Raw genomic sequence first — 25,657 nt, 5'->3', positions numbered from 1 at the left:
GTAGTTACACCTTCAAAACACTAGTCGGCGGTGGAGGACTCTGTTAAATGCTGTAAAGTTTAGTTCAAATCAAACTTTATTTATATAACGTTAGTTGATTCAAAACACACATTAAATATGGCTTAATAGAGACAATTTCAAACAAAAGTATGCAAACTGGCTTCAATATAAATCGCATTATTCACAGACAAACACTTGTCTTTATCTGGACACATTTCCCCCACCAATACAACATGCTAACGTTATTAGCACAAGTCTATGGCGTTTTACATTGTATAAATTAGCCTAGCGTCTAGCAATCTTTTCCACTTCTCATATGAAGCCAGGGACAACAGCAGCATCTAACACAGGTAACGGTACACAGTTGGGCTCCATTACAACTCACAGCATTCACTGACAAAACAACTGTCTTATCCTAAACTTGCTAACGTTATTAGCGCCAGCCTATGGCATTTTACATTGTATACATTAGCCTAGTGACGAGCGGAGATATCCTCTGCTCATACGAAGCCAGGATAAATCCCGAAGTATAAATCCCTGAAGGATAAATCACACACAAGACTGAAAATGCTATTTTAGTGGAGGCTTTACTGTCTTCACAATTTATTGTTTCTTATCTGTGAAATACAAGTAAATACAAGCTCGTTTCCACTGAGGTAAATGGTTTCAGCTTACAGAAACTGACAGGAGGTCTGCGTCACCGCAACGCTGAGCGTGAGGGTGGGCGAGTTCAACTTTCTGTCAACAATGGGGGTGTTTTGAAAACACCCCCATTTTCACAGGTAACTTAGCCTGTCCCCCCACGCAGGAAATAATGGATTAATCCTGGAAAGCTATTGATGTGGCACTTTTCTCCTTATGAAAGTAACACGGCGATTATTCGACTAATGAGAATTTGGTCGGACGAGAGCATAGCGACCAAATAATCGACTAGTCGACCAGGAGACTACAGCCCTAGTAATTTCACAAAACTTTGAGCCTTAATAATATTTTAACGGGTGGTTTGTATAAAAATTCACCCCCCATGCAGTTGTCATGAATGGGGAAATTTGCTATATATTTTTCTAACCAGGCAAATGTTAATTTCTGCTGTTATTTCCCTGGTGTAGGTGAACGTAGACATAACATGCAGTTTGACTCCCCACTCTTCCCATTCTGAATAAAATACAAAAAAGCACAAAATAATGTACATAAAGTTGGACATTTTAACATGGGTGTATATTTTGATGACTCACTTTTGGTGCCAGCCTCAAGTGGCCATTCAAGGAACTGCAGCTTTTGGCATTTTTAATTTTTCAGCCTTGGAGGTTGCTGCTCAGGTAAACCTCAGTAAACCGTGATAAAAATCAAAGTTCAAGCACACACCAGGATACCAGGAGTGACACTATTTTATCGACAGATTACATAAAACATCAAGGTTTATTTATCACATGGTCATATTTTTAGTAAGTGCAGTTAAGTGCAGGGGTGGCACACGAGAGAGGAACATAAAAAGAGGAGCTAGTGGTTTTATGACCAGCCTTTTCATGCTCATGTTCCTGTAAGCTACACACTACACACGCTGCAGGGTTGTTATTCAGTAATGGACTCCTGCCTCGTACCTTGGAAGGTGGACAGTTGAGAAAATAATTTATTTTGTTGTCAGAAATACTTTGATACTGTGGAGAAAATCATCATCATAACTTTAGAGTGTTTCAAAGTCCAGTCTTTACTGGGCTGAAGCGAGGGGAAAAAACAGTAACAATACCAATAAAACCAGATAAAATGATGGAATTAATATGTATGCAATATCACACAAAAGATAAAGAGACAATGACACATGGACAAGTATTCGGTAAGTACAGTTGTAAGAAAAGGTAATGCATTAGCTGAGTGCAGGCAGTGACTCAAACAATGACTTGATAGGGAGTTTACAACTCAGTGACGTAGCTGGAGGTCACATATGCCGAAACCTGAAAATAAGCAACAGAAGAAAGTATCAGTACATTACTTAAACAAACAAAAAAAAAGCTTGTACTGTATCAACTGATTAGGGTGAAACTGTTATATCTGTCGTCTTTGGTCCAGAATGAATAGTCCCCAGGGCTTAAGGCCCCTGTGAGTCAGCCTGCTGTGGTCTGGTTTTCATAATGGAGTGTACATTGTAAGGGGTCATACTTTCCATTCACAGTGGAGCTTCATACTGAAACTCTTCAGTCTGTATTTTACACAGCCTCTCAAGCAGTGTGTGCGTGCAACACACAAGCACGCACACACACTGCTTTAAAGTTATCCTGACAGTCTTTATCTACTGTATGCATGTTTATTAACAAACACCTATTTCTTTTGTCTGTTAATGATTGACTGGAACAACCTGACAACAGACATGACTGTTTCAACTTTTACTTATAAAAATGAGGGAAACTAAATGCCAGTAAAACAAAATGCGTGTTTCTTAACCAGAACTTAGCTCAAATTGCCCTTTGCCTCAAGATCTCCTCACTTGATGAATCTGAACTGGAAATGGTCAAATCTTATAAGGGCGCTTTCAGACCTTGAGTTCATTCCTGCACAAAGAAGCTGCTTGGTCAGAATTTCCTTGTGGAAAAAATCCAGGAAGTAAACAAGACGTTGAAGAAGAGTACACTTGCAAGATAAATGCAACACTTTCTAATGTCACAATGGAGGGACAACTACGCAGGTTGATGTTAGAGCTGGTCATCATGGACTGTATTGCTGTCATTGTTCATTTTAGTCAAACCATACAGTTTGAAAACGAGGCGCGGCTCCAACTAGAAAACAATGTTTTGATGCATTGGATGTGCTGAATGTGCATATTAAGGCAGTACAGGAGGAGGTGCACATTAATAATCCTCCAGGACTGTAACATGCTCATGTTTAACCCAAACAATGTGCAATGTGACTGCAGTTGGTTTGGATTGAGGTCGGAACACATTCTCACCACAAACAAACCGCACCAGGGTTTGTTTATAACCAGACTGAGACCACCTCTTCAAGAAGGTCTCGTTCGGGTTGTTTTGGTGAACATCCGATTGCGATTGCTATGCTCACACCTGCCCAAACAAACCATGCTTGGAGAGCAAATGAACTTGAGTTTGATTTAACTGAACCAGGTTTGAAAGCACTCTAAATGTCTGGGTATCTGGCTCCACAATTCACTCTCCTTTCAAACACACATAACGTTGCTCACACTTTGCTCTTTAATGTCAGAGCAAGAATTGGTTTCCTGTAGCATAATAAAGTATCTTTCACCCACTCTGCAAAGCAGACCTTGGTTAATATGATAATTCTCCCAGTGCTGGATTATGGCAACTTAATTAACTGGTAAATGTCATTGGGTTCGTCATCTGTGCCCCTTCCAAAACTCATCACTGTAACCTGTATTCTCTTGTGAACTGGCCATCACTGCATGCCAAGCAACAGATCCACTGGTTTCAGATCATTTATAAGAACTACCATTTGCAAAACCCCTCCGTATCTTCAAGTATAAACACAGTTTATGCTTTAACAAATTCATTCGTCTAGTCATTTCAAAAGCCCACATCTCTTTTGGCTTTCACTTGTTCCGGTTTGCAGCTCCAAGTGACTGGAACGAGGTGCGAAAGATGTTAAAACTCCACGCCTTCATGCTGTTTCCCCTTCTTCAAAAAATCACTACAAGCAATAGTTTCAGCAATTAGGTCAACCTTTAGTAATGACTCAGGAACAGAGATGATTTTAGTCCCTGTTGAGTCAGCCTGCCAGTTTAACTAAGTTAACCCTTTGTAGAGATTGTTGGATTTTCCCCAAGCTGAATAAATACCACACATTTCAAACTCAGCAATGCCTTGCTTGCTCAATGTTGTTGTGATAAAAAGATGAAAACTTTAGACTGCTATGTTCAAACCTCATATGTAGGCTATTTTTAAGATTATGTCACTGCTTTGTCGTTGACTCACTGGTGCAACTGATGTGATCCAAACATTTGCAATAACAGTTAACTCCAGAGCGTTGTAAAGTCCAAAAGTCAAAATTTATTGGAAAAAAAGATTCACAACATGATTATATCTTACAAAATATTCTGCTTCAGCCCATGTTTGTTCCCCTTAGCCTTTAAAAACAATAATTTCACAAGCAGAGACCTGGCAGTACCATAAATTATACCGACCCATTTTGTGTCAGTATTGCAGCATACTGATTTTTGATTCAGCTCTGGGAAAATGGTGGAGTGATAATTTTATTAATATGGAAGGTGTGCTGTCATGCTGAGTTGATTGGGTTTAAAGGTATAGTTGACCAATTAAATTGCCTGGTTGGATCTGCTTGATGTCTTGCATGGATTTGCCTCCTGTTGCTGCCTCTTGGCCATTGTGATTGAATTAATCAGATAAGTAAATAAAGTAAACTTAGAATTAACCTGTACGCCCCTTAAACTTCCCAAATGTGTGTGGACAAAAAAAAAGAGTCATTAGGATCTGTACATCATTTATCATTTTCAATTTATTAAAATGAAGGCAACCTGAGAAAAAATGAGTGTACCCATCTGGCTCTGTTGTTTCTTTCAGATGCAGACCTGAAAATAGCGCAGACGGCGTGGGGTGACAGCGGTGTCTATGTCTGCTCTGTGATCTCTTCCCAGGACCTTTCAGGAAATGGCGAAGACTACACAGAGCTAATTGTACTGGGTGAGTTGCATTCATTTGTGTATGTGGTCACGCATATACGCACAACTCGTTTCTTCTTTTTCTTGTCATGTTTCCTTTTTTTCTTCACTTTCCTCCTCCCACTCACACACATATGATTACACATAAGGTTTTTAAAATAATGAAGAGCTCCAGATAAAGTTGGCCTGACGTAAAAAGTGGCTGAATGAAGTAGTCTGTGGGCAGATGTACAGTCAACAGGGAGGATACTTGCCACCAGTGTTTGGAGGCATTCAATGTAGGCAGTAGAATTAGACCGATACCACTTTCAAGTAATTGTGGCTTTATCTTTCTTTCACAGAGAGAAAGTCAAATACTACTGACCTCCTGCCTGGCATTGACTTACTGGTTATGGAAGGTAGTACAAGCCCCTTAATATAGCTCGCTCATGTTTTTAACCCATAGTAGAGGTGTTTGAGTGAGGGTTAGGTTTAGCTGTAAAGGAGATGGGACTGGCAAACATTTCTCACACAACACCTTGGCTGTACTGAGTGTGTATTCAGGTTTTATTTCGTGTTGTTGTGGTAACAGTTTGAAAAATGTAGTTCTTACACATGCAATAGATTTTCTGGCCAAGATCATACTTTAAGCGCATAACTACTGACAAAATACCACTATGACTCATCTTGAGAACAGGCCTCTAAATACAAACATCCTGTTGGTGGTAAAAAAGGTTACGTGCTTGTATTCACCTAAATCGCTACCTTTCTCTAGCTTACACTCCCTCCTTATCTGCCTCTGTTTTTTTCTTTCTTTACTATGGCTCAGCTCCCATGTGTGACTTTCTGAAGTCTGTGGTGCAACAAAAGGGCATTCAGGGTTATGCTATGTCCTTATCAGTGCACACAACCAAATAATGCTTTTTAAACTCCAACAAACCAGGTAGCTGAATCATTTAAACTGACTCTCTCCCCTCTCTTTGCTGTTTTTGTCTCCTTGCTAAGTGGCATGTGCTGCCTGAACTGACATGCAGAGTGAAATCATGCCCCTGGTACATGGATGAACCAGCTTTACCGGTTTGACAGAACCTTGAAAGACACCCAAATTACCACTGTAGCTAACATGCTTCGTTGCTCTGAACACTCAATAACAGAAATGAAATCTGAAACTTGTTTGCACTTGTAAACAAACAGCAGGATGACCTATGATTAGGCTGGCCAAACTTCTGCTACTCTCTGTTTGACTGGTTTCCAGAGATGCATTTGTATGCAACTACCTGGAGATTTACTGTTTATGGAGAAATGCAGCCATAACTTAAGTGATTTATTAAATTATTTATCTACTTATACTCAGTACTGGGTTACTTTTGAAATTTAAGTGGTTAAGAGGTTGCCACTTAACACCTGCCTGTGTCTAATTTACATTTCCTACAGACTGTTTTGAAGTTTAATTCCTTTCAGTCTGAGAGACTTTTTATATAAAGGGGTGTGATTTCAAGGAAAAGGGGTTCAGGTATGTCAGCATTGTTGGGGAGGTTACTTTTGAAATGCAGTAGGTTACAGATCACTAGTAGCCTTGCTAAACATGTAATAAATAATGCAACAATTTTAATTACTTCATCAAAGTAATGTGACTTATTACTTGTGATATTTTGATTACGTTTGTAACAGATGTTTTACACCCGGCAACAAAGCTTAAAGATGTCTGGAAATAGGCCAAAAGAAGACACTCCTGCACGGTGAAAAGATGCAAAGCTAAAGAATTAATGTCATGCTCCAAAAATAAACTTTGAACTGAGAAGAGTTTATTTGGATGCCTTCTGAACGCCTTTGTAATCACCAACATCTTGAGTAGTAACTGTGATTTAATTACATTTTTAATAACTTTTTTTTTTTTCATGTAATTTAATTACGTGTAACTAGTCACACCCCAACACTGCTGCAGTGTGCTGCAGACTAATGCATCTGTAGCGCAGGGCTGCAAACTGACTCAAGCTTGATGTGTATGACGTGTTGTATACATATGAAAACAATCACTTCTTATTTTCTGGACTTTAACTGTTAAAGGAATTCTTCACCCACAAATCGATCATTTGTATATTAATTAGTCATGTCTTATCTTGAATTCATGAAGAAAACTTTTTCTTGCATGCCTCCACGGAAAACGGTGACCATACTGATTTTTATTTAACTATATCAAAACATCTGTTTTGAATTGTACGCTCAGTACTTCCCGGACACACATCTGCTGAAATGTTACTATTTAAAACTGACTGAAAGTGAAAGTATCATTGCTTTCTGTAAAGCCAGACGTGTTGCTGAGGCTTTTCCAGAGAAACTGCATGTGTTTGGGAAGGACAGAGTGTATGACTGGATAAATGAAACTTGGATTATACTGCATACAACATGCTGTTGTTAAATGTGACCCCCAATCAATAAATCAATATGTTCACCATGCTCCATGGAGCCATGTGAGAAAAGCAAAGTTTTCCTCATGAATTCAAGGTAACACAGCATGACACATAGATACATATAGTTATTTTGTGGGTGAAGTATTGCCTTAAAGGAGGAAAATCAAGTCTCATGGATTAATAATGTAATAAATATATAAATTCATCTAATGCACCCCTTGTTGGTACACAGACTGGCTACTGGTTGTGTTGGTGGTTTTTGGCTTCCTGTTGTTGCTGCTCCTGATCGGTATCTGCTGGTGCCAGTGTTGCCCACACACATGTTGTTGCTATATCAGCTGTCCGTGCTGCCCCGACCGCTGCTGCTGCCCACGAGCATGTAAGTACCAAATGGAAAGCCAATGACTGAACTTGTTGTCTTTCTTTTACCGCCTTGGTATCAACCTAAAGCTCTGAGTTAAGTATTGTTGCACAGAATGACTCAGTCAGATTCTTTGATCAGAATCTCAGATCAGTTTCTGATTCAAATCATAGTTTTACTAATATTAGGCTGTGTTTCATGTAGGCAAATTTCCTGTATGGCTCGTTAAACATGTAACATTTGCCAAGTTTGGCTTCTTTTGTTAAATGAATAAAGGTTTTGTAGAAAAAAAAAACACATTCAAGAAAATAAAAATAAAAACACATGTTACTAATAAAATACTAATCCAGTCTCAAAAGGCTTTAAATATATATTTCAGGAACACGCACATATACACACACCTATGTCGATCAAATTAAGCTCTGATCACTTTTTACAAAAATGAAACATTTTAAACTACACATAATTTGGTTCCTAAAATATATTTAAAAAAATGCTTTGCCATCAGTATGAAAACTGTGATATCGTTCTGGCACAAGTATTAAAAAACTGTCCAACTATACCCAGCTTGAATGTAACATTAACAAAGGGAAAGTTCCCAATCTTAGTGTACTTAATCATATGTGCTGTTGTGCTCTTCTTTGTCTTTGTTTTTTTATGTGCAAAGAAAACAAATAAAAACACACACTCTAAGGCCAGAATCATTTCTCATTTTCATTTTGTTAAAAGTTCCGTGGTCAGACGACAGTGTTTTGATAACAATCCTTGCACATGGATCTGCAAAAATGACCAAAACTGTTGAAGTATACTTGCCATGCCAGTAGTTGGCAATGTGACTTTGTAATGAAACAGCACACATGCGCTTCCTTCTACAGAGCGGTGATGTATGAACAAACAATTAGACATACAAAAGTTTTCCCTCCATTCATTCTCTTCAACAACGTCATTTACAAAGTTTTCCCAACCGTAATGCACATGTGCAAAAAGAGGAACTGCATATTGCAAGTTTACATGACAATGGAGACGGTGCTGTTTTCAAAAGATTGCACTGTGGAGCCCATTTTCAAATTGTGTGTTTTCAGGCACCCAAAACGCAGCTGTCGTGTAAACAATCAGCCAAAACACAACTTAAGTTTACCGCTTTCGGTTAAAATCATTGTCGTATAAACAGGACCTAAATTTACCCACTTGTCACGGCTTACTGAATTGTTAAAGCAAAATTGCCTCACAAAGTGGGTTCTGATTGTTTATCAATTGTTTTAAGCTGTGCTGTACATGCTAAGTTACCAAAAGTTATCCATCATGAAACCATCTTTAATCCTTACCGCAGCAGTTTAGGAAATATATTTACTGTTTTATGGTAGAATTAGATGAGATGAGAAGATTGATACCACTCTTGTCTGAGAGCGGTATTGGTGTGTCCATCTAACTCTCAGCAAGAAATAAACAATTGTGTCCCAAAATTTTTAACTATTCCTTTAAGTTCACCCTTAAAATTGTATTGACCTTCAGCAGGTGCTGTTTGTTAATTCTCTGTCCTGCAACCCGAAGACCTGAGAAGTGTTTCCACTGTTCCACCCAATGTTTTCGCTCAACTCTAACCAACTGTCTTCCTTTATTTTGCAGTGTATGAGGCAGGAAAAGCAGTGAAGAAAGGTGGTGTGCCAATGAGTCAATATGCTCCCACCCTTTATGCTCCCAGTATGTATGCTCAGCCAGCATACGGTGGCTCAATGAACCAGCCTGCTATGCCTCTGCTTCCTCTACCCAATGGAGCTGGACCCCCACCTCCCCATAATGGTTACAGTCGTGACTATGATGGCGCCAGCTCTGGTAAGTTGCCTTTTTTTTTTTTTTAATCCTGTCAGCTGATTAGTCATTCCTGTAGCAGTTCTTATAATTGTTCAACAGTTCAACAGTAACTGAAAATATGAGTTTCATAATGACACAAAATCTCCCACTCAGTTTGTTTAATGTTGAGTTTTGTTGAGTCCTTGTTTAAGTTTGCGTTGTTGTGTCTCTGCAGTTGGACAGGGCTCCCAGGTGCCTCTGCTGCATGACCAAGACGGTGGAGGGGACCACAGTGAGTAAAATGAGGAAAAAACAGACACTTACAGGAACTGCAGTGTTTGTATTCAGTATTCTGACTTCGCCCCTGCCACACCAGCCCCTTTTGATGAGGTTTCACAGTTCAAATATCTTCCTATCTGAGTGAATCTGGGGGTGGCTTTCAAATGCTGGCCATAGTGTTTAATAAACAACCATCACTTTCTTCATATTATACCTTTAAAATTGCCATCGGCACTCTTGGAGCCAAAATTAAGCCTGGTTTGCATGCTTTCTGCAGCCAGTGTCTGTACTCGGCTAAAGATCCTCTGTGAGGGAAGAACCTCCCCTGTGTAAAGCGGGATTGATACTTCTGCGTCAAATTGATGGTATATCTATGGCTAAGGCACAGTCACACTAGGGATTTCAGTGTTTCAGATATTAAATCAACATTTAGGTAAATATAAGTATCGGGCTGGAGTTGCAATTGAAACCAGTAGATACCCAGTGTTAAATACCTCAGATCTGGATCAGAGCCAGCACTAATAAAAATTAAAGTGGCCCATGACTACAGTGTGCAGGTACTTGTACTGCAGTTATTTTTATAGCACACTGATTCAGTACATTTGCATGAAGCTGAAATCTGACTTTCTCCCTTCTTCTCCTCAGCTCGCAGTGGATATCGTATCCAGGTGGACCCTGCTGGGAATGCCACGCGTGCCATTTACTATATGGAGAGGGAGCTGGCCAACATGGACCCATCCAGACCTGGCAACTACAACCGCTGTGAGTGGCCGATCACTTCCTGCTATTCTGCTTACAGTTGCGGAGCCCCAGACTACGGTGGGAGAAAGCAAATCAACTTGTGGTAAAAGCTGTCAAGAGCTAAGAGGCTGCCTCTTAACTTCTGCCTCTGTCTAGTTTACATTTCCGGCAAGTTATTTTTTACAGTCTTTCCTTTAAGAGTTGTGAGATGTAGTAATGGGAAAACCCTGAACAATACGTAATGTTATTGTACACAAAAAAACATGAACACGGTTTCACTTTTACTGTCACATGCCTGCCACATAAGACTTGGAAAAAGAGGGAGATTTTATCAGCAAATGGCCCACCCTCAACACCTTCGCCCCTATAACCTTTTACCACAGATGAAGAGTATAAATTCAAAGATGTAAAGGTAAAATTTTATTTATTGAGTTATAAATTCATGGTTCACAGTAAAATATAAAACAAAAAACATGCCAAATTAACAAAATACACATAAATAAGTTTAAAGTTAGTGTTACAACCAGCTGATAGTATTTGCCCTTTCTTTCTGGTATGTAGGCTACATGTCTCCTAGGGATGAGCGATATGGCCCTAAAATAATATCCGGAAATTTCAGGGTATTTTTGCGACAGTGATATTCTACAATATGACAAATTAGCAAAAAAAAAAAAAATTATTAATTTAAGATAATACAATTGCAACAAAATAAGTGATGTAGTTTTACATGTCAACAGTTTGCCTTCAGATATTCAGTAAAAACGAAACAAAAATGATCTCATTTCTTTAGTTTGTGAACAACAGTAACTCAGAGTGAGATTCACATTCTGTATACAATATTTATTTAGTTTAGTATTTACTTCAGCAAAATAAAATCTACCACAAAGTACACATTTAAACAGCACAAAATATTCCCTGGGATCTATATATATGAATGAACAGGTGATTTCCTTCTTTTAGCAAAATCCTAAATGACTGAGTTGTTTTTTTTGCCACCTGGATCTTTATGCTCTGCCATTTCTCCTCTAATCATCACGCTGTAACCTGTGACAGGCTGTTATGCTACAATAACTATCGCACAAATTGGCATCATTATAAGTAAGGTGAATTAAATATAAGCACTTCCTGTCTCCAGTGTACCCTTTAATGTACGACATCCATCAGTGAATTACTTTGATATTGAAGAAAACTTTATATGGTGATGAGTCTCAGGCAAGATCTGAAGCACCTTTTCTCTCTTAGCTTTCAGCAGATTTTTGGACACATGGACATAATGATATCCTCAGGACGTGTTAGTCACAATGGTTGTTATCAGTATGTGTCTCATGTCTGTGTGTTAAGATGTGACGGAGATATGACTCTGAGAAGGTACAATTTTTGACTCGAATTCACCTCACATGGTGTCCCCCATTTTGCCACCATCACTCTATTTTTATTTAAACATGATGATTGATTAAGTATGCAGCAGGTGATTAAGAAAAGTGTCATAATGATTTTACCTCAACTCAGTTTTTCTTTTTTCCTTTGAGCTGTATATTATGTTTCTGTCTCAACCAAACAACAAAATAGATCTGTTAACAGGATCATGAGTAGGTAGAATTTCCTATTTCCCATGTTACACAAGCAGTAGGGTTGGGAGGAAAAAATTTGTATCACATATAAGTATCATGGTTTTTCCTTTTAGCCCTGTTTCCACTGAGTAGTACGGTACAGTTCAGTTCGGTTTGCTTTTTTTTTTCTGTTTCCACTGCAAAAAGTTGTGGATGGTACCACTGTTCATACTGTAGGGAGTTTAATTAGTAGACTGTAGCTATAAAATGAAAGGATGTTTTGTTGCCTCTTGCAACAGCTGTAGACTAAGAAAAAAAATAACTTAATTCACTGGGCTGACTGCCACAACTTTTAAGGTGGAATGTTTATTTGTAATGTTATTCAATGCATGAGCTGACGACGTGAATCACTCAACACACCTTAAGTATTCCATATGACAACTTTGACCATTACTTAGTTTTTATATGTCATACACTTTTAGTAATTCGTGGATCTTCAAGCATTTATATGTATTCATTTTGGCCGGGTTATGTGAACTGCATATATTCTAATCCTCACTCAGCATCAGGTTACAGCAACATTTAACCCATGAGCTTGCCTTCGAAGGACTAAATGCACAAACCCGCTATTTTTAAATATCCCATGGAGAGAGACTCTCACTACAGCCTGTTCTGTTTTGTTCTGAAAATGTCAGCGTGCAGCCTCGTTCTGTGGACGATAAACAAGGTGCAGACTTCCATCTGTGTCACTGATATGAGGAAATACAGTGAGTGCTGGACAGAGCAGTGAATGACAACACCCCTGTCCACATTTAAGGGTACGGTTTGCAGTGGAAACGCTAGGGTCTAGGTTCCATGTCTGAGGGGTTACTTTCGGTTCCAAAGGAACCATACTGAAAGTTCAGTGGAAACGGGGCTTTCCCTTTTGACTGTCCTTTCCTCTGTGGAGGCATTGTCCTGTTTGATTAATTTCAGTTTCAATTTCACTTTATTTGAAGAGGACAGTGCATATTAATGAATAATCGGTACAATACATGACGTCATGTAAATACGCCGGATTTAGCTAGAAGCTAATTTCCATCCGTAGTCCTCACATTAAAAGACAAACAGACATACCATAAATAACAGTTAAATCAGCAACATATAAAGTGCAAAACAATATTAGCAGCAGTTATACAATTGATACAACAAGGGGCTACAGTAGAGAACTGTATGAGAGGGCTGATCAATGTTTCATTCATGGGTGCAGATTTGATGAGTCAATAGCCATCCTTTAAGCTGTTTTTTGAAAGTAGTGAGAGTGGGACTGTCTCTGATTGAGGTTGGGAGACCGTTCCAACCTGCACTGCCCTTTACAGTAAGGGAATTTTGGCCTGTAAAGGTTTGTCTGAACTGCACCTCGCAGTCCCCTGTGGAGGCAGATCTGGTACTGAGCGTGTTGTCTCTCCGTTTAAAAAAATCCTCCAGCGGGGGAGGAGCCAGCCCGTTGAGGGTTTTATAGATGAGGCAGCTGTATTTAAAAGTTTTAAAATGTTCAAAACTCAAGAAATTGTACCTCGCAAGAATTGGACAGTGATGTGCGGAATATGTTTTTTTGGCGAATACCTTGATGGCTTTTTTGTAGAGTTGTTCAATAGGTTTCAGTTCACAAAACAGTACTCAATATGAGACAGAATCATGCAGTGGAGATAAGATTTAGCAGCATCAGATGAGATGAGGGGCCTGATTTGTTTAAAATTTTGCAGGCTGAATCTTATTGTGTTGGCCACTTTTTTGATGTGTTTCTTAAATGTGAGATTCGTGTCTAATGTGATACCAAGGTACTTGAACTGGGTTACCAATTCAAGTTCCTCTTCTCCTATGAATACGTTGGATCTGTTCTGCTCTGCTGGTCGCTTTGTGAGTGTCATACACACCGTTTTTTTGTGTTGAGCATAAGGCAGTTGTTATTAAGCCCGTCTTGTACCTTAGTTAAAGCATTTGTGAGTTTGTTGGAGGTTGGAGTTTGAACAGTGTGGGAAAATGACTGCGTCATCCGCATACATCTGGACATTAAGGTCTGGGCACACATCTGGGAGGTCATTTATGTACAGTGAAAATAACAAAGGCGCAGTGATCGAACCCTGAGGGACACCAACTGTTGTAGTGCAAAAAGGCGATTTGACCCCGTTGACACTTACACATTGAGTTCTGCTTGACAGATATGATTTGAACCATTGCATGGTGTTATCAGAGAAGTTAAAAAATGTGAGCTTGTTTAAGAGTACCATCGTGTCAAATGCCTTCTTAAGGTCAAGAAATACAGCACTAACACATGGGGATTTATCCAACAGACACTTAATTTTTTCCATGAACATACAATTGGCTGACTCAGTGGAATGGTGTGCCCTGACCTTGGAAATAATAATTGGCAATATACTGATTGGTCTGTAGTTGGCCTCCTGTGTTTTGGAGCCAGATTTAAAAATGGGAGTCACCGTGGCCACCTTCCAGGCTGGCGGGACTTTATTTTGGTTAATTGATAAGTTAACCAAGTGGGTAATGGGTTTGAGTAATGCATGATGTGTCTTTATGAAGTTTGTGTTGATACCGTGTACATCTTTTGATTTGGAACATTTGAGTGCTCAAATGATCTTTGTGACTTCTATCTCTGTTATGTTTGCCAGCTGAAAAATGGGCTGCTCATCACTGATCAAGTGGGGTACAATAGTAGAAGGAGTAAAAAGTCTTTATTATTTCGGTCACACTGTCTAAAAAATAATGGTTAAAAGTGGTTGCAATTCTGGCAGGATCCTTCACCATATTATTATCAATTTTTAGTTCAAGAGTGTTTGTTCCGTGTTTGATATCCTTACCTAATAGTTTATTCAAAGTTTGCCACACCTTCTTCCCGTTGCCCTTTGCACCCTGGATTATGGAAATAAAAAAATTTGCTTAGGCCTTTCTCAAGGACTGTACTACTTTGTTGCGCATGTGAGTAAATTTTAGCCTATCGGTAAGCAGGCCAGATTTCAGGCAATGCTTAAGTAGTGAGTCTCTAGATCTTATCAAGTCCCTGCAATTTTGATCAAGCCATGGCAAAGCGTTACATGTCCTGGCCCTACACCGCCCTCTCCTGGTAAAGAAGGAATCACAGCTAGTTTCTAAATTGTTTGAGGGTTTCCTCCCAATCAATGTTTTTTATGCCCTCACTGAGGTTCTGTAGCTGATACTTTGGTATTATATTTATACAGGGGGACGGGTGGGCTGTAGATGGTCTGGTAAACCTTGAGTTAATGAGCTTTCTAGACAAAAAAATGCTGTTATGGTCAGATACCAGTCAGGAAGTTGTATGTCTTAGTGATTCTATCGGGCTTGTTTGTAAATAAAAGATCGATTCTTGTCTGTGATTTATTTGTCAATCTAGTTGGTTGCTCTCTTAGTTGTTTTAGGTTGTAGTTTCAGTGGTTAATTTGAGGTTTTTCCTGCCTTGTTTGTCATCCCAGTTTACATTAAAATCACCTAGGATGATTAGCTCTTTATTTGAGCCAAGTGAGTTTAACATGGTTTTTAGTTAGTCATAAATTTCTGCTTTGGCAGATGGGTGGCGATACAGACATGTTAAAATGAAGGACATTTTAGTGGATAGCATCACTTCTACCCCAACACAATCAAATTTGATAGCTTCTGGTAATTTGAGGAGTTTGCATTTTAAAGTAGATGCAGGGATGCCCAAATTGTTTGCCTTGAAGGGCCACAACTAAAACTTAATTGTGGGCCATGGGCCAAAGGCATACGACTGTTGAATTGCTTTGTATTGTTAAGATGCAAAATGCCACTAGGACCCCAAGTTCACTTAACTGAAATGCATTTTACCGTGTACCACTGTCTCTACCACCCGATCTTTGTCTTCCAGTGCCAAGTGTCACTCTGCATGCCATACTCCGATTATGGAAAATAATCATTAGCAATCCTACATATTTGAAGAGCACTTTTTCCTCACAAAAAATAACATCATATTGCACCTTACGGCGGGCAAACTTTGACCCACGGGCCCCACTTTGGGCAGCCCTGGTTTAATGTCTATTTCAGATCATAGCCTGTAAATTCCTAAAGGTTAAATTGTCTGTTCCACCTAAAATCTCTTTTTTTTCCTTCTCAGTGGATAATATGACTGAAGTCAGCTCCCTGCATGATAGCATGGATGCTCGAAGCCGCGGTGGTCGTTCCCAGCCTCCACCTCTGGCCACGGTCTATGACAGGGATGAAGCCATGAGCACCATCAGCAGTGTTTCCCAGCAAGGCCGCCGCCATGATGACTACCCGCGTCGTGATGGAGGGTACATGGGGGATCGTGTACGTGCCCGCTCCATGGACAACCTTGACGACATCGGACGGCGCTACGGCCGAGATGACTCACCTTACCGGCGCCCAGACGAGCCCAGAGGCAGGAGAGGGTGAGTCTTATTTCCCTGCAAAAGACCTCCTTGTAACTTTTATCATCCCAGTCAGCAGTGGCACCTGGCTTCCTAATTTATCTGCCTCTTTTCCCACCAAGCAAAATGATCCTTTAGAAAACAAAACAGCATTTTAAGTTTGGATTCATAGTGTATTTAAGCAGTTTTGGGTGCTCCCTTTTGGTTGCTCCCTTTTGGGTGTGTTATCGCCGTCTGATTGGACCAGTGGAGCCAGCAATAGCTGATGATAGACCAAATTCAACACTACTTTATTACACTCTTTTGAAATATAGATTGAAGGAAAGTATCTGCTTCTCCAAAGATAAGCTATAATTTGTGAATACCTTTTTTTTTGTTTAGTTTTAGGGCACTGTCCCTACAGGGATTTACGTGTATTCGATGGAGGCTGGATCAGGAACAAGCAAATGCTGAATTAGAGTGTTTTGTGTGGCAGGATTAGAAGAGAGAATACCATATAGATTTATTTTTGTGCAGTTACTTTCTTCCACTATTTAGTAATATCACGAGGTATAAAAGGTAAGAACTGATTTGCTATTTTCAAATGTTAAAACATAATTTATTATGCCTACTGACTCAAACTTCACATGACTCTAGGAAATCACTGATACAAAAAAGGGTTCGCACAGAGTAATACATTATTATTATTATTATTATTATTATTATTATCATTTCTCTCTGCTTTGAAACTGAATTCAAGGAGCAATCAGACAGACTTGGAGACTTGGGTGTGCAAATCCCCTTTTTTGCACTTGTTGTAGTCTGACTGTGGGTACATGCATTCCAGGTCTTTTTCTTTTTAATTGTCTTTGGTTAAGCGTGATGTTTTTTTAAATTATTTCTATCTTCAGAGGTGACTGATGGACTATCAGCAGTAAGCAGATCACTGTGAGGTCACTGAAGAGTGGCAAATCTGGCTGATCAGTAACGAGATATTGCAGTACAAAAATGAAAAAAAAAAAAATATATATATAAATGTCTGTGGTATTTATAAAGCAATGCACATGGTTGGCTCATCAGAAAGCACTGAAGGGTTTATTTTTCAGCTGCATGATGTCCTTCTCAGTAGATATGTTGGTCCCAATTCTGTTAGAAATAAATTTAGGTAGGTAATGATTTTTTAAGCTCTAGAATTTGATATCGGTATCCACCTCAAATATCCAGTACCAGTTGCTATAACCTTAACTTTTGTTATCCTTGCAACATAGACAATCATAGATGTTATGATAGAAATGTAGATGCACTTGTATTTCATTATATTTTACTCTTGTATGTATGAGTATTAAATCTTAATATTACTGTGTGTTTTTATGTAATATATTCACAGTGGGGTGGCTGATATGGCCCTAAAATAATATCACGATATTTCAGGGTATTTTTTCGATATGATGTTTTTGACGATATGACAAATTAGAAAACAAAATGTATTAATTAAAGAAAATAGAATTGCAACAAAATAAATGATGTAGTTTTACAATTTGCCTTCAAATATTCAGTAAAAACTAAACAAAAATAAGCGTAATTTCTTTAGTTTGTGAACAACAGTAACTGTCTGCGCAGTGGTTGTGGGGATTTCCAGAGACAACTGTGACTTTCTGTCCCTCTGATTAGTATTAATTATGAGACGATGAAGGTGCTTTCCCCGAAGCTGAGTTATGCATCAGTGTAAAAATAGTCCCACGATAAGTACCTGACTATCCTCCTCTGCCTGTTATCTCAAGCTGCATCATAATAAGTGATGATCTGTCATTTTATTTAACTGTTCTCACTGAGTAAAATGAATGAATGAAAGGGTGCTTTACCCTCATCCACATTACTTATGGTGATATCATGCAGATCTCATTTAGACTTCTCTTAACAAGACCCCCATTTTGCCACTATCACTCTAATTTTATTTAAACATGATGATTGATTAAGTATGCAGCAGGTGATTAAGAAAAGTGTCATAATGATTTTACCTCAACTCAGTTTTTCTTTTTTCCTTTTAGCTGTATATTATGTTTGTCAACAAAATAGATCTGTTAACAGGATCATGAGTAGGTAGAATTTCCTATTTCCCATGTTATACAAGCAGTAGGGTTGAGGGGGAAAATTTTGTATCACATATAAGTATCATGGTTTTTCCTATCAGCTGTATATTATGTCCCTGTCTCAACCAAACAACAAAATAGATCTGTTAACAGGATCATGAGTAGTTAGAATTTCCTATTTCCATGTTATACATATAAGTATCATGGTTTTTCCTTTTACGATTTTTTATTGATTTTTTTAATGTCTGAATGGATATAATTCAAATATGAAGGGAGGATCATTATTCAATTATATATAAATATATATATATATATATATATATATATATATATATATATATATATATATATATATAATATATATATATACAGTACAGGCCAAAAGTTTGGACACACCTTCTCATTCAATGCGTTTTCTTTATTTTCATGACTATTTACATTGTAGATTCTCACTGAAGGCATCAAAACTATGAATGAACACGTGGAGTTATGTACTTAACAAAAAAAGGTGAAATAACTGAAAACATGTTTTTATATTCTAGTTTCTTCAAAATAGCCACCCTTTGCTCTGATTACTGCTTTGCACACTCTTGGCATTCTCTCCATGAGCTTCAAGAGGTAGTCACCTGAAATGGTTTCCACTTCACAGGTGTGCCTTATCAGGGTTAATTAGTGGAATTTCTTGCTTTATCAATGGGGTTGGGACCATCAGTTGTGTTGTGCAGAAGTCAGGTTAATACACAGCCGACAGCCCTATTGGACAACTGTTAAAATACATATTATGGCAAGAACCAATCAGCTAACTAAAGAAAAACGAGTGGCCATCATTACTTTAAGAAATGAAGGTCAGTCAGTCCGGAAAATTGCAAAAACTTTAAATGTGTCCCCAAGTGGAGTCGCAAAAACCATCAAGCGCTACAACGAAACTGGCACACATGAGGACCGACCCAGGAAAGGAAGACCAAGAGTCACCTCTGCTTCTGAGGATAAGTTCATCCGAGTCACCAGCCTCAGAAATCGCAAGTTAACAGCAGCTCAGATCAGAGACCAGATGAATGCCACACAGAGTTCTAGCAGCAGACCCATCTCTAGAACAACTGTTAAGAGGAGACTGCGCGAATCAGGTCTTCATGGTCAAATAGCTGCTAGGAAACCACTGCTAAGGAGAGGCAACAAACAGAAGAGATTTGTTTGGGCCAAGAAACACAAGGAATGGACATTAGACCAGTGGAAATCTGTGCTTTGGTCTGATGAGTCCAAATTTGAGATCTTTGGTTCCAACCGCCGTGTCTTTGTGAGACGCAGAAAAGGTGAACGGATGGATTCCACATACCTGGTTCCCACTGTGAAGCATGGAGGAGGAGGTGTGATGGTGTGGGGGTGTTTTGCTGGTGACACTGTTGGGGATTTATTCAAAATTGAAGGCACACTGAACCAGCATGGCTACCACAGCATCCTGCAGCGACATGCCATCCCATCCGGTTTGCGTTTAGTTGGACGATCATTTATTTTTCAACAGGACAATGACCCCAAACACACCTCCAGGCTGTGTAAGGGCTATTTGACCAAGAAGGAGAGTGATGGAGTGCTGCGGCAGATGACCTGGCCTCCACAGTCACCGGACCTGAACCCAATCGAGATGGTTTGGGGTGAGCTGGACCGCAGAGTGAAGGCAAAGGGGCCAACAAGTGCTAAACACCTCTGGGAACTCCTTCAAGACTGTTGGAAAACCATTTCAGGTGACTACCTCTTGAAGCTCATGGAGAGAATGCCAAGAGTGTGCAAAGCAGTAATCAGAGCAAAGGGTGGCTATTTTGAAGAAACTAGAATATAAAACATGTTTTCAGTTATTTCACCTTTTTTTGTTAAGTACATAACTCCACATGTGTTCATTTATAGTTTTGATGCCTTTAGTGAGAATCTACAATGTAAATAGTCATGAAAATAAAGAAGACGCATTGAATGAGAAGGTGTGTCCAAACTTTTGGCCTGTACCGTATATATTAGGGATGTAACGATTACCGATATTACGGTAAATTTCGGTTAATTTTTACACGGTAAGAATTACCGTTTGTTTAAATTAATCGCATTATCGGAGCGGATTATCAGGATATGTATAATAACAGCCTCATTCAAGTCTCGCGATGCAGGCGCTGCGTGAATGCGTAGCATATGTAAACACAAAGAATGAAAATATGGCAGAAGGTGGTGACAGCAGCACGCAGGACATTCCCCCCCCCCAACTAAACGCACAGAGTCTGAGGTCTGGGCGTACTTTGGGTTTCTGAAGAATGCCGCAGAAAAGATTAAGAAATAACACTAAGCATCAGCACACTGCTAACTGTAGCCTCACTTTGTACCTCATACAGATCTGCAGGTAAAGTTAACTTAGCGTTAGCAAGTGTGATAAAAGACGGCAGAGAAGCGACGTTGTGCAAATAAACCAAAGATTTATTATTTTTCTGTAGCAGTAAACACATGGGCCGATAACAAAATGTGTTAACTAACTATGCTAAAGCTTTACAAGCTATTCAGGGCTGCCGACGATAACGTTAACATGACAAACAGCAAGGTTAACGTTACGGCTAACAAGCTAACGTACTGACGCTCCTCAGACACACACACACACACACACACATACCGGACAGCCTCTCAGTCCTTCCTTAGCTGCTAACGTTAGCTCATGTACAACACAGGTACCACACAGAAACTTTTACAAAGGGTCATAATGTGCTTCTAGTGACTGTCAAATCACCAGCTAAAGTTGTTTACACTGCGGACACAGAGAGCAGCGTGCCTGCACTTATGGGACAAAGATCCTTTGAGAAGAAAGACGGTTCACTCTGCTCTGCCGCCAGGAACAAACTGGAAGGCAAAGATCCTCTCTGAGGAAGAGGGCTCACTTTGCTGCAGGGTTCACCTACGTATATTGTTTCTCTTCTGATACAGTCAATGTGTGCATCACAACCACTGTAGTGTATTGCACAAAAGCTTTATAAGACGGTTACAGGCAGCAAACTTGTGGATGTCCTTTGTTTACATTTTTTGTAGCCACTTCATTTAAATTGTCTGCCTTGTGATTAGATTTAATTTAAAATATTTATTTTGTATGTGTTGGTCAGGTAATGTTAAATAAAAGTACATGATGACTAATGTACTGCTTTGGGGTCAATTCTTAATGTAAACAGTATTTTTAATAGTAATGCACCAGGTCAGAGGGTTCCTTGTTAAATATATTTCGTTAGTTCTCAGAAAATATCTTAATATCCAAGCAAATTTTGTATCATAATTGAAATATACTTGACTGAATCGATATTGAACTGAATTGAATTGAATCGAATCAAATCGTGAATCGGATCGAACTGAGTCCTTGAAAATCAAATCGAATCGATCTGGAAAATCTGAATCGATACCCAGCCCTAATATATAAGTATGTACAGTACAGGCCAAAAGTTTGGACACACCTTCTCATTCAATGCGTTTTCTTTATTTTCATGACTATTTACATTGTAGATTCTCACTGAAGGCATCAAAACTATGAATGAACACGTGGAGTTATGTACTTAACAAAAAAAGGTGAAATAACTGAAAACATGTTTTATATTCTAGTTTCTTCAAAATAGCCACCCTTTGCTCTGATTACTGCTTTGCACACTCTTGGCATTCTCTCCATGAGCTTCAAGAGGTAGTCACCTGAAATGGTTTTCCAACAGTCTTGAAGGAGTTCCCAGAGGTGTTTAGCACTTGTTGGCCCCTTTGCCTTCACTCTGCGGTCCAGCTCACCCCAAACCATCTCAATTGGGTTCAGGTCCGGTGACTGTGGAGGCCAGGTCATCTGCCGCAGCACTCCATCACTCTCCTTCTTGGTCAAAGAGCCCTTACACAGCCTGGAGGTGTGTTTGGGGTCATTGTCCTGTTGAAAAATAAATGATCGTCCAACTAAACGCAAACCGGATGGGATGGCATGTTGCTGCAGGATGCTGTGGTAGCCATGCTGGTTCAGTGTGCCTTCAATTTTGAATAAATCCCCAACAGTGTCACCAGCAAAACACCCCCACACCATCACACCTCCTCCTCCATGCTTCACAGTGGGAACCAGGCATGTGGAATCCATCCGTTCACCTTTTCTGCGTCTCACAAAGACACGGCGGTTGGAACCAAAGATCTCAAATTTGGACTCATCAGACCAAAGCACAGATTTCCACTGGTCTAATGTCCATTCCTTGTGTTTCTTGGCCCAAACAAATCTCTTCTGCTTGTTGCCTCTCCTTAGCAGTGGTTTCCTAGCAGCTATTTGACCATGAAGGCCTGATTGGCGCAGTCTCCTCTTAACAGTTGTTCTAGAGATGGGTCTGCTGCTAGAACTCTGTGTGGCATTCATCTGGTCTCTGATCTGAGCTGCTGTTAACTTGCGATTTCTGAGGCTGGTGACTCGGATGAACTTATCCTCAGAAGCAGAGGTGACTCTTGGTCTTCCTTTCCTGGGTCGGTCCTCATGTGTGCCAGTTTCGTTGTAGCGCTTGATGGTTTTTGCGACTCCACTTGGGGACACATTTTAAGTTTTTGCAATTTTCCGGACTGACTGACCTTCATTTCTTAAAGTAATGATGGCCACTGGTTTTTCTTTAGTTAGCTGATTGGTTCTTGCCATAATATGAATTTTAACAGTTGTCCAATAGGGCTGTCGGCTGTGTATTAACCTGACTTCTGCACAACACAACTGATGGTCCCAACCCCATTGATAAAGCAAGAAATTCCACTAATTAACCCTGATAAGGCACACCTGTGAAGTGGAAACCATTTCAGGTGACTACCTCTTGAAGCTCATGGAGAGAATGCCAAGAGTGTGCAAAGCAGTAATCAGAGCAAAGGGTGGCTATTTTGAAGAAACTAGAATATAAAACATGTTTTCAGTTATTTCACCTTTTTTTGTTAAGTACATAACTCCACGTGTTCATTCATAGTTTTGATGCCTTCAGTGAGAATCTACAATGTAAATAGTCATGAAAATAAAGAAAACGCATTGAATGAGAAGGTGTGTCCAAACTTTTGGCCTGTACTGTATATGTAAATGGGAGCGGATAAAAAGTAAAAATATAAAGATAAAGAGGGATTAATAAATAACGGCCCCTTTTATAATGTAGTCTGTTTCAAATGAAGCTGGTAGCCTCTGCAGTTGTGGTGCGTAAAAGCCCCGCCACCATTTTTTAAATTTTCTTACTTTAAGTCATCTGGTGAAAATTCTTGTATTTTTTAATATTGTAATATATATTGGAAAATAAAAATAAAAATTGCAATATCAGTTTTTTCCAATATCGTGCAGCCCTAATATACAGTTTCTAGAAGTGTTTGATTTAACTTTATTCCATGGTGTAATGTTTAAAAAAATAAAAATAAATGAATAAATATTGCAGTCAATCACAGTATCAATACTTGTAAAATCACAGTACTCAAAAAGCTGCAATACATATCGAATTAGTGACCATGCACCCTGATATTAGTGTAACTGAGCCATTACAAGCAGCATTAGTCACAAATTTGATTTTTTAATGTATGTTTAATTTGGAGAAAAAAAATGTGGAAATAATATGCAACATTAATATATGATTGTTAGTCAGGTTTTGATGAGGCATTACTAGAGAATAAGTTTATACAAATGCTGATGCTAATCCTTACTATACTTTTCCATATTTTGTATATGAGAATAAGGCATTATCATTCTAAATATTTAGAAGTCATTCTCCCATTTTTGAAGGTGATGCACCAAAAATATAAAAGTGAAATCTTCAGTAAGTTAATTTTTTTTTTTTTAAATTCTCAGAAACAGAGGCCTTCCACTTGAGGTTCTGCAGTAGGTGGATCTTCCCAAAATAAAATGTAAAAGCACACCAGTAGTTTCAGTGGTTTAACCTGCTCCCTACAAGATATTACTGTCAAAATGATGACTGCATTATTTTGACTCATTTTGAGCTGCATCCAAACCACCCACCACCTTTTCTTACTTGACACACTTGTGATTTGTGGTTGAATAAACCTCATGTCACACCCACCTACTTTACTGACAGTCATCTTAATCAGTTAAACCATGGTTAGTGTGAAATGGCTTCCTCCAGACAACCAAAATGCTAATTTCTAGCTTAAAATAGAAATATATTGGGGCAGATGTGACATTACATTAAAACAAGACAGATGAGAGCAGGCATTGAGAAGTGGGTGTTAACAAACAACATGAGTTTAAAAGATCATCATCATCGTTAACCATTGTTTATTCAGGGAAATTTGACTGAACATGAAGCTCTTTTACAGCAGTGCCCTGAATTCACATTCAATGGGTTGGAAGGATATATAATATATGATAGCATTCGCAATAAGATGATAGAAGAAGGTCATAAAAACAAATAACTAACAGCAGTGTTTGTCAAGAAGTATAAACAGCAGTAAAACCAAGAAAAAGACAAAATAATAAACAAATCTGCCATGAATGAAAGATACACAACAACACCAAAAGCAATAAAATGTAGAAAATAAACGATTGTAAAAAATAACCTGTCTGTGACTTAACCAAAGTAGGGACACTGTACAACAACCATATCATCTAGCATACACTTAAAATCATCTACTGACACATACCTGTCTGATTTCAATACCTCTTTTGTCTTGTTCCATTAATTTAGTGCGAAAAAACTTAAAGCTAATTTACCAAGCTCAGTACTACTCTTAGCAGTTCTAAGAGATAAACATTTCTGTGAGCTAGTGTGATGAGAAATGGATTTGATTTTGAAGAGAGAAGTTTCCTTATAAACAAGAAGGACGCAGTGCCTTTCTCTTTTATGAGAGTGAGAGAAGATCACCTCACATACTGATATAGTTCACAGTGGTGAGCTCAAAAACTAATTCAAGTAAGAACATAGAGAACTGTGGCTGACTGTATCAGGGGATTTTAGTGTGGGTTGAGCTGTGCGCATATGCAAAATACCACCACAGTCTAAGACTGATATTGATTGAACAATTGTCATTCTACTTTCTACAGAGAAGTATGACCAAATTCTGTACAGTACACCCAATTTGACTCTCGCCTGCTTTGTGAGCTCAAGCATGTGTGGTTGAAATGAAAGCTTGTCATCTAGCCAGGTGCCAAGGTAATTATGATCTGTAATGCATTCAATGTGAGTCCAATTCAGGCGTCACAGTCACACTTCCTTGACCTTCCAAATAGCATGAATTTAGTTTTACACTCATTTCAACCAGACCAAGGTTTTCTAAGGGTTTCTGCACACAGTCAAATGCACATTAAAGATTTGACACAGCTTCCACCACAGATGGCACACAAGCATAAAGAACTATATCATTTTCATAAAAATGTGCTTTGCAGTTTTCTGCTGAGGCACAGATATCATTTATATACAGAGGGAACAGCAA

General features: G+C 38.9%; 1 protein-coding gene across 2 annotated transcripts in view; it reads left to right on the top strand.

Moving 5' to 3' along the window:
* Window positions 1-25,657, top strand: part of lsr (lipolysis stimulated lipoprotein receptor) — a 36,337-nt gene that overhangs the window by 3,577 nt on the left and 7,103 nt on the right. Inside the window, exons 3-9 of one of the 2 annotated variants that reach the window (XM_033641603.2) lie at window positions 4,545-4,664; window positions 4,984-5,040; window positions 7,265-7,411; window positions 9,020-9,226; window positions 9,420-9,476; window positions 10,109-10,225; window positions 15,896-16,190. In XM_033641603.2, the coding sequence (XP_033497494.1) occupies window positions 4,545-4,664; window positions 4,984-5,040; window positions 7,265-7,411; window positions 9,020-9,226; window positions 9,420-9,476; window positions 10,109-10,225; window positions 15,896-16,190 (1,000 nt within the window). The remainder of the gene's footprint in view (window positions 1-4,544; window positions 4,665-4,983; window positions 5,041-7,264; window positions 7,412-9,019; window positions 9,227-9,419; window positions 9,477-10,108; window positions 10,226-15,895; window positions 16,191-25,657) is intronic. The other variant, XM_033641604.2, reaches the window with a different exon arrangement.

The sequence above is a fragment of the Epinephelus lanceolatus genome, chromosome 10 (genome assembly GCF_041903045.1).
Source record: "Epinephelus lanceolatus isolate andai-2023 chromosome 10, ASM4190304v1, whole genome shotgun sequence".
NCBI lineage: Eukaryota > Metazoa > Chordata > Actinopteri > Perciformes > Serranidae > Epinephelus > Epinephelus lanceolatus.
This window is presented reverse-complemented; position numbering and strand designations above follow the sequence as displayed.